Source organism: Elephantulus edwardii, unplaced genomic scaffold (assembly GCF_000299155.1).
Source record: "Elephantulus edwardii isolate Elephantulus edwardi_28Jun2011 unplaced genomic scaffold, EleEdw1.0 scaffold00168, whole genome shotgun sequence".
NCBI lineage: Eukaryota > Metazoa > Chordata > Mammalia > Macroscelidea > Macroscelididae > Elephantulus > Elephantulus edwardii.
Genome location: NW_006399918.1, coordinates 5156712 through 5167455, shown reverse-complemented (window position 1 = coordinate 5167455; position 10744 = coordinate 5156712). Strand labels below are relative to the sequence as shown.

The following is a 10744-nucleotide window of genomic DNA, read 5'->3' as shown; positions in this document are numbered from 1 at the left end:
TGGGGAGAGAAGTGCAGCAATGAAAGAATGGAAATCCAAAATCTCTGTAAATGCTCATTAACATTATTAAAAAGAAAATAAAGCTTAAGAAGAAAAACAGTATATATAAAAAAGAAATTTTTTAAAAAGTAACTTGGAAAAGTAATACATACAAATATTTCAAAAAAGTAACTTGATGGTGATGGCTGCACAACATTATCAACATAATTAATACCATTGAACCATAAACTAAAAATGTTTAACTTAGCAAATTTTACAGTTTTACACGTGTATATACATGTGTCGTGTGTGTGTGCATATGTGAGAGTTGCACTGCAATCCCAAAGGCACATGATTAAACCCACCAGTTGCTCTGTGAGAGAATGAAGGGCACTTTCCTCCCATTTCTTACTACTGGGCCACTAGAACTCAATGTGTGTCTGTGTCTGTGTGTGTGAGCTGTACTGCAATTCCAAAGGCACACAGTTCAAATCCACGGGTTGCTCTGCAGAAGAAAGATGAATAATTTCCTGCTGTACCATTTATTGTCTCTGAAAGCCCACTGCAGGGTTAGCTCAAGAGCACACAAAAACAACATGTGTATATGGTGAGTTGGTTCCAGCTCCCAGTGACCCCTCTATCAGGTTTCCAAGGTCATAAATCGTTAAGGAAGAGACTACCCATCTAATCCCATGGAGCTGCTGGTGGATTTGAACCACCAATCTTTCAGTTAGCAGCCCAATAAATTACACACTGTACTACAAAGCCCTTAAAACCATTATAGATAAACTTAATTATATATTAATATATAATTTAATTTTATATATTTATATATAATTATAATGTAATTACATATCTATATAGACACACACACACAGAGCACACTTCTAACTCAGTGACATTTGTTCATCAGATTGTTCAACTATCACCCTGTATGTTTTTATGTTATATATCTATATTTTACTGCAATCAAGTTAAAAAATAATAACTTGAGCTCTACTTCTCTCTGTAGAAAGAAACTTTCCCCTTCTCAGTCCATCTCCCAGGAGGGCCGTGGACGGTTCCAGCGGGGGTGCTCACCATGTCAGTTCCCAGGTCGATGCAGAGAATGGTTATGGTGCCCAGTGGCAGAGGAACACTGAGGATGATGAAGAGCAGGAAGGGCGTGATCTCAGGGATGTTGCTGGTCAGGGTGTAGGCGATGGATTTCTTCAGGTTGTCAAAGATCAGGCGGCCTAGGTCAGACAGTAAAGGGCCTATGAGGAGCCTGGGAAAACACACTTCCCATAAACCAGCTGCTGGACAGACAGATTGCCACAAAGCAGTGTTACCGCCATGAAACGGCCTGGAGATCCTGGATCTTGGTTGTCCCAGTTTGGGTTTTTATTTTTTCCTAAATTGTGTGATATTTTAAATTGTTTGTTTGTTGTTGTTATGTGCTATTGAGTCACTTGTGACTCATAGTGACCCTATATGTACAAGAGCCCTAAATGCCGTTCTATGCTGTGCCAACCTCACCATCTCAGACACACTCATTCCCACCACTCCACTCACAGAATCGATCCATCTCATCGAGGGTCTTCCTCTCCTGCGCTGTCTCTCCACTCTCCCAAACATGATGTCCCTCTCCAAGGACCAGTCCCTCCTTGCAACATGCCCAAAGTATGTCATTAGAGCCGTGATTTATTAACTTACTAGGTATAGTCTTTTTTTTAAAATTTATATAAGATAATTTTATTAGATACATTTAGATATCCTGAAGAAAGGCAAACTATTTTTTATAAAGATAATAAATAAATTATTAACAAACTTTGCCATCACTTATGAATATAGACCACCAGTGCTCCCCCGGTAACGTTAGCCATGTTAATGAAATCCAAGAACAAAGACTACACTACCCACACTACCATTGTTGAAGTCTATTCCCTCAGAAAAACAAAGTCAAACAACTAAATACATTGATGAATGATGTTAGAACAGAGAGAGAAGAATAACACAGATTGTTTACATTTCACTCCCAACTTCTTCTTATAAAATTATCTTGGGGCTGATTAAATACTAATCATAAAATATACTTTCAATTTTTAAAACTTTAGAGGAAAAATATTGCATAGTCCATTGGGATTTTCGCTACTAACTCCAAGCAGTGAGCTCTTTGGTATTTCAGATCTCCCAACTACTCCTAGAATAAAGATAGGTTATGGACTTGAATAGGCAGAGAGGTAGCACCTTTTACAAATGATTACAGAAAAGACAAGCATCTAGTATACCATCTCACTTTCCCTGTTGAACCTCAGTTCAATTTTTTTTTGTTTTTCTGTGTTTGTCTCAATCCGCAGAAAGGTCTTTGAGTAACATGTTTTTCAATTCCTAGTCAGGAAGTTCCAGTAACCTCTTTTTCCATGTAATATTTTCTTTTATTTTTTTTCCAATGCTTTTTAAAAATTTTATTCATTGTTGTACATTTTCCACCCCTCACTCACCTAGCCCACATCACAATGCACTTCTTGTTCTAGATTGTTCTCATACATATAATGCATAATCACATATTCTATTCTTTCCCCAACCCTCCCAAGTCTGTCCTATTTTATAACAGCAGTGTTATGCAGTATTTGTCCTTTTGTGACTGAGATAGTTCATTTAGCACAATGTCCTCAGAGCTCCCCCATGTTGTATGTTTTCTTGTTTTTCAATGCTCCATAATAGTCCATTGTGTGAATTTACCATATTGAAATTTTACCAATTGAGGTTTTAATGAAAGTTTATAAAGAACTTGATTTTCCAATCCTTTATTGTTGCACATTTTCCTCCCCCCCCTCCCTGCAGATTACTTTTTCCTTGGGGAAAAAGGTTTTTTCATTGTTATACAGTCACCCCATCCCACCCCAGACCCTTTTACTACACAGCTCTTATTATGGACTCTTGTCATGCCAATAATACCTAACCATATAATTCCTTTTATACTGTTCTCTCCCTCATCTCATTCAATGCCATATAGATTATTTATCCCCTCTTTTCTTAGTTTCCTCTCAGCCCCCATGTCAGTCCTGTTCTATAACAGTGGCATTATGCCAAATTTGTCTTTTTGTGACTGAGATAGTTCACTCAACATAATGTCCTCCATGGTCACCCATTTTGTATAATATTTCATTAGTTCTTTGTTTTTCAGTGCTGCATAATATTCCATCGTGTGAATATACCACAGCTTCTCTATCTATTCATTTGTTGATGGTAGGTAGTGTAGTCTTTGTTCTTGGATTTAATTAACATGACTAACGTTACCGGGGGAGCACTGGTGGTCTAGTGCTAGGGAGTTGTGTTGCCAATGCTAAGGTTGTTTGTTGTTGTTATGTGCCATCAAGTGGCTTGCGACTCATAGCAACCCTATGTACAAGATCCCTAAATGCTGTTCTATCCTGTGCCAAACTTGCCATCTCAAACACACTCATTGCCACCATTCCACTCACAGAATCGATCCATCTCATCAAGGGTCTTCCTCTTCTGCGCCATCCCTCCACACTCCCAAACATGATGTACCTCTCCAAGGACCAGTCCCTCCTTGCAACATGCCCAAAGTATGTCAGATGAAGCTTCAGAATCCTTGACTCCAAGGAGCATTCCAGCTTCACCCTCTCCAGGACAAACCTGTTTGTTCTCCTAGCAGTCCATGGTAAATTAAACACTCTTCTCCAGCACCACAGCTCAAAGGCATCAATTCTCTTTCTATCGTCTCTAGTCACTGTCCAACTCTCTGATGCATAGCACGTAATTGCAAAGACTATAGCCTGGATGAGGCACACCTTAGTCTCCAGCCTGACATCATTGCTCTTCAGTACTCTTGAGAGGTCCCTCACAGCTGACTTACCCAATGCAATTTGTCTCCTGATTTCCTGGCTGCTGTTACCAAGAGTGTTGACTGTGGAACCGAGTAAACTAAAACTGTTAACTATCTCAATCTCTTCACCATCCATACTGATGCACCCAATTGGCCCAGTGGTGACAATCTTTGTTTTCTTGATGTTGAGCTTCAATCCATATTGAAGACTGTAGTTCTTGACATTCTGCAGCAAGCGATTCAGGTCCTCCTCAGTTTCATCAAGCAGGGTTGTGTCATCAGTATAATGCAGGTTGTTAATGATTCTTCCACTAATCCTGATGCCACACTCCTCCTCGTACAGCCCGGTGTCTTGGATGATCTGTTCTGCATATTTTGAACCATCCACTGTCTCCCTGCTCTGTTCTGACGACTGCCTCTTGGTCCAAGTATAGGTTTTGCATTAGCACAATCAAATGATCTGGGATTCCCATTCTTCTCAGAGTTAGCCATAGCTTGTTGTGATCCACACAGTCAAAAGCCTTTGCATAGTCAATGAAGCACAGATAGACATTCCTCTGGTATTCTCTGCTTTCTGCCAAGATCCATCTAGCATTAGCTATAATATCCCTGGTACCATGACCTCTTCTAAATCCAGCCTGCACATCTGGTAGTTCTTTGTTGATATATTGTTCCAAACGTTTTTGGATAATTTTCAGCAGAATCTTGCTTGCATGTGATATCAATGATATTGTTCGATAATTTCCACACTCTGTTGGGTCACCTTTCTTTGGAATGGGGACAAATATAGATCTCTTCCAGTCAGTTGGCCAGCTAGCTGTCCTCCAGATTTCCTGGCACAAAACTTAGTGAGCACATCCAGGGCAGCGTCTGTGTGTTGAAATAAATCAATTGGTATGCTGTACAGGTAAGTGTGCTAAGATACATAGTTAGAATCCATCAGTTTTTCAGTGGCAGAAAGATGAGCAATCTCTTTCCATGCACTTAAACTGCCTCTGAAAACCTGCTGGAAGGTCAGCTATAGGTTGGTTCCAGCTTGAGTTTGTAGGAAGTTTCACCACTAACCAAAGGCTGTAACTTTCTAGTGGTTCAAATCCACATCAGTGGCTCGGAGGGAGAAAGATGGGCAATCTTAGCCGATAAAGCTTACAGCATAAGAAACCTGCTGGAGGGTCAGCTATGAGTCACTTCTGACTCCAAGGAATTTAGAAAGAATATTATCTATCTCTGATAGTTAAATAGAGCTGGGCCTGGTTAACGCTTAGAGATATCTGAGAGTGCCAATATATAAGTTGTTAGAAGCATAACCTGCAGTCAGGACTTCAAAAGATGAATTGCACTGGGAAAGTCTGCTGTCAGGACCTCTCTAGAGTGCTGAAGAGCAATGATGTCAGTCTGGAGACTAAGATGTGCCTGATCCAGATGAGGTCTTCACAATTTCTTGCTACGCATCACAGTGCTGGACAATAATTATAACTAAGGATAATAGGAAAAGGATTGATGCCTTTGAGTTGTGGTGCTGGAGAAGGGTGGTGAACATAATGTGGACTGCCAGGAGAACAAATAGGTCCATCCTGGTAAAACCAGGCTGCTCCCTGGAGGCCAAGATTTTGAAGCTCCATCTCACATACTTTGGGCATGTGGCCAGGAGGGACCAGTCCTTTGAGAGGAACATCACACTTGGAAGGGTAGAGGGAAAGTGCAGGAGAGGAAGACTTAGGATGAGATGGATTGACTCAGTGATTGGAAAAATGGGATTGGATCTGTTGAAGATAATGAGATTGGCTCAGGATAGGACAGGGTTCATTCAGAGTTGTTATTATACATAGGGTTGCTATGAGTTGCAGGTGACTCAAAGGTACATAACAACAAAGTTTAAGTGGAAAGAAACTGAACAGACTTAGATTCAAATCTTATTATCTGTCTTTCCCAGATTACTCTTTCAAGAATCTGGATTTTTGGGAGCGCTGGTGGCCTAGTGGCAAAAGCTGTACTGCAGTTTCAGAGGTATGCAGTTCAAATCCATCAGATGCTGTGCTGGAATAGGAGTGGCAATCTCTTCCTGCATCAGTCAGATCTGATTTGACGGCACACAAACAGAAGATGCTAAAGTAAGATTAAAAAAAAAATCAGGATTCTTGCACTTCCTCCTGTATTTTTTTCTTCCATTGAATTTGTCCTCTTTCTTAATTTAACGTATGTTTCTCACAATTAGAAAGTCCCATCAAGACAGAGATATATGTCTATCTGTCTCCACCATTGAATTCCCAGCATCTGATGGGAACAGTGCTTGGTATTCAAAAAAATCTGCTGAATTAAAGATTATAAAATGAGATCCCAAATTGAGCTCCCTTAATAAAGCTTCTTTGAGCTTAAAAGCAAACAAAAAGATTATAAAATGCCTATTAAGAGCATGTAACATCAACAACAACATTGAAGTGCCTGACAAACTCATTGCAGCAAGTTGAAACTGACTCATTACCGACCCTCCAGTGGGTTTTTTAAGGCTACAAATTTGCTCATCTCCTGAGGAGCTGCTGGTGGATTTGAATGCACAACCTTGAGGTTAACAGTGCAACTCCCTATAGACTACACCGTCAGAGTTCCCTCAGAAACTTAGCAGGCTTCAGTAAAATTATAACTGTCACTGTTATGTGAATCAGTATATATTTTACTAAGATAATTTCTAAGAAGATAGCAGGGAAACTGGGATCCAGAACTTTGAGATTCTTCTACTCACTGACAGACATTCTCCTCAGAATTCTCATGCAAAGCAGAGAACATTTATTCAACTCTTGCTGACAACTCATGGATCTCCAGTTAATCTTGATGTGTCACCATCATTCACACAATAGGTTTGTAGGGACCTTCTTGAGGATTACCATGTAGATATGGGGTAGTATTAAGGGTGAGGCTACATCTTTGAACTTGCTATAGACCCACAAGAATTTTGGTGAGACAGAAAGAATATGCTGTAATGGAATTCCCAGTCTTCTCAGTAAATCTGGACTCTCCTCTCCATGAAAAAGGTTGTAAGTATAGTCACCGAAAATAATAAAAATGTCGAAGCCTCCAGTTGCAATACTTAAGGATGCTTTGGGCAGAATATGAAATGATCCAACAAGCATTAAAAGGAGGTGGAAGGAATATACAGAGTCACTGTACCAAAAGGAATTGGCAGACACAGAAGAATTTCGTGAAACAACATATGAGCAAGAGCCTGTGGTGATGAAGGAATAAGTTCAAGCTGCTCTGAAGGAACTGGCAAAAAACAAAGTCCCAGAAATTGATGGCAAATCAAGTGACATATTTCAACAAACAGATTCTGCCTGGGATGCTCTCACCAAGTGTGTGAAGAAATCTGGGAAACAACCACCTGGCCAACTGTCTGGAAGATATCCATATTTGTTCCCATTCCAAAGAAAGGTGATCCAACAGCGTGTGGAAATTATTGAACAATATCATTAATATCACATACAAGCAAGATTCTGCTGAAAATGATCCAAAAATTATGGAAGAGAACTGTCAGATGTGAAGGCTGAGTTTAGAAGAGAGTGTGGTACTTGGGATATTATAGCTAATATTAGATGGATCTTGGCTGAAAGGAATGTCTATGCTTCATTGATGATGCAGAGGCATTTGACTGTGTAGGTCACAACAAATTGTGGCTGACTCTGAGAAGAATGGTAATCTCTTGATTGTGCTTATGTGAAACATATACTTAGACAAGGAGACAGTTGTCAGAACAGAGCAAGGGAATACTCACTGCTTGGTTCAAAATCGGGAAGGGTGTACACCAGGGATGTGTTCTATTTCCTTACCTTTTCAAGCTGTATGCGGAACTGATCATCCAGGAGGCTGGGCTCTATGAGGAGGAATGTGGCATCAGGATTGAAGGAAGATTAATCAACAACCTGCGTTATGCAGATGACACAACCCTGCTTGCTAAAACTGTGGAAGACATGAAGCGCTTGCTGTAGAAGATCAAGGATTGCAGGTTTAAATATGGATTGAAGCTCAACATGAAGAAAACAAAGATTCACACCACTGGGAAAATTGGCAGCATTGTAATAGATGGTGAAGAGATTGAGATTGTTAACAGTTTCAGTTGGCTTAACTCCACAATCAACACTCTTGGTACCAGCAGCCAGAAAATCAAAAGATGAATTGCATTAGGAAAGTCTGCTGTCATGGACCTCTCCAGAGTATGGAAGAGCAATGATGTCAGTCTGGAAACTAAGGTGTGCCTGATCCAGGCCATAGTCTTTGCAATGGCTTGAAGATGGACAATGACTAGGGATGAAAGCAGGAGAATTGATGCCTTTGAGCTGTGGTGCTGCAGAAGAGTATTGAATATACTATGGACTGCTAGGAGAACAAAGAAGTTAAGCCTAGAGAGGCTGAAACCAGGCTGCTCCTTGGCTCCTTGGAGGCAAGGATTCTGAAGCTTCGTCTGACATACTTTGAGCATGTTGCAAGGAGTTACTAGTCCTTGGAGAGGGACAGCACAAGAGAGGAAGACCCTGGATGAGGTGGATTGACTCAGTGACTGAGGTAATGGGGTGAGTGTGTCAGAGACAACAAGGTTGGCTCAGGATAGAGCAGGTTCAGAACTACTGCATATAGGGTTGCTATGAGTCACAAGCTACTCGATAGCATACAACCACCACCACCACAACAGTAAATATTATCATAGTACTCTTGGTAAACCATCTTGAAGAGCTCCATATTTGTTCCACCTTTTTTTTCAAAAAAGGGCATGATCCAACAATGCAGAAATTATCCAGCCATATCCATTAAATCATACGCAACTAAAATCTTGCTGAAGATGATTCAAAAACAGCTGGAGCAGTACTTTGACAGGGAACTGGCAGGAATTCATGCACAATGCAGAAGAGGTCATGGAACAAGGGATATCACGGTTGATGTCAAATGGGTCTTTGCTAGAAAGATATGTTTATTGTGTTTTATCGACTATGCAAAGGCATTTGATCCTGTGGATCATAATTATAATTATATACGAGTTATAATTAATATTGAAAATGGGAATTCCAGAACACTTGATTGTACTGATGCAAAACCTTGGTATATGACCAAGAAGTAGTCATTCTAATAGAACAAGGAGATTCTACATGATTTAAAATAGGAAAGGTGTGTGCCAGGGTTGCATTCTTTCAGCATACCTATTCAATTTGTATCTCATCAACAACCTGCTTTATGCAGATGACACAACCTTGCTTGCTGAAAGTGAGGAGGACTTGAAACGGTGCTGCGGAAGATCAAGGACTACAGACTTCAATATGGTTTACATCTCAACATCAAGACGACAAAAAACCTCACCATTGGGACAATAGGCAGCATCATGATGGAGAAATGACTGAAACTGTCAATGATTTCATCTTGCTTGGATCAACAATCAATACCCTTAGTAGCAACAATCAGATCAGGAGATGTATTGAATTGGGCAAGTCTGCTGTCAGGTATCTCTTTAAAATACTGAAGAGCAATGATATCAATCTGAAGACTAAAGTGTGCCTGATTCAGGCCAGGTCTTTTCAATCTCTTGCCATACAACTAAGAGCTGGGCAAAGAATAAGGATGATAGAAGAAAAATTGATGCCTTTGAATTGTGATGTTAGAGAAGAGTTCTGAATATCCCATGCATGGGCTGACAAAAGAATAAACAGATATGTCTTGGGAAAAGTACAGCCAGAATTCTCACTGGAGGCAAAGAAGGCCAAGCTTTCTCTCTCATACTTGGGTACATTGCTAGGAGAAGCTATTCCTTGGAAGGGGACAACATGCTTGGAAAAGTGGAGGGTTAGCAAAACAGAAAGAAATCATACTGCATTGGGAAAATCTTTAAAGACTTCCTTAAAGTGCTAAAAAACAGGCAGGTCATTTTAAAGACTAAGAAGCCCCTGACCCATGCCGTGGCATTTTCAAATGCTTCATATACATGTGTAAGTTGAACAGTGAGTAAGGAAGACCAAAGAGGAACTGATGCCTTTGAATTTTGGGTTGGAAAAGAGTACTGAGTATTGCAGCAGGGTGCTCTTAAGGGGCAAGGATGATGAGATGGCTTATCCTAAGCATGTTATTCATCTCACATACTTGGGCACTTTGCTAGGAGAATTTATTCCTTGGAGCGTGACATCATGCTTGGAAAGGTGGAGGGAAGACGAAGGAGAGAAAGATCCTCAACCATGTGGATTGACACAGTGACTGCAGCATTGGGCACAAGGGTGTCAGAGATTGTGAGGATGGCACAGGACAGGACTGGGGTCAGATGTGTTGTCACTGGGTTGCTATGGGTTTGGCTTGACTTGACAACACCTAATAATAAGCATATTATCAAGAGGAGCCTTTCCTTCAGAAAAGGACAAGATGCTTAGAAATGTAGAGAGTCAGCAAAGGAGTGAAGGAAGACCCTTTCCCTGACCCTACAAATTTAGTTTTATCTTCTACGTGAAAAGAAAATTTGAAGTCCTTTCCAAGTCCTTTCTAGACTCTGACTACCATCTCAGCCACTTTCCCCCCATATATGGAAGATACAGTAGAAGCTGAAGAAGTTAAGGCACAGAACCGGAGCTCTGAAAAGGTACCTGGATTTAAGCTTGACAACTGGGGTTGGGTAGGGAGGAGGCGAGCAGAATGGTGACAAGCCAGCTTCATCAGGAATGAACTCCCCTTCTCATATCCAGTAAGGCACAGTGTTCAGTAAGCGTGTCACGAGAACTCAGGGAAGGCTCTACCTGCTTAAAGAAGTCCCTGCGAGAGCAAAGATAATAGCCCCCATGAAGTGAAAAGTGGGGCTCCTCACAATCACCAGTCTCAATTTTCCTAAGTCTCTGACCCAGAGAAATTGTGTCAGACTGAGGACTCTGAATGACAGGGCCCAGGACACTCCAACCATCTCCTGCCAGAGCC

General features: G+C 40.8%; 1 protein-coding gene across 1 annotated transcript in view; it reads right to left on the bottom strand.

Moving 5' to 3' along the window:
• ATP1A4 (ATPase, Na+/K+ transporting, alpha 4 polypeptide) overlaps positions 1-10744 on the bottom strand; it is a 67847-nt gene that overhangs the window by 21287 nt on the left and 35816 nt on the right. The window contains exon 16 of the mRNA XM_006895461.1: positions 1060-1214. Within this exon, the coding sequence (XP_006895523.1) occupies positions 1060-1214 (155 nt within the window). The remainder of the gene's footprint in view (positions 1-1059; positions 1215-10744) is intronic.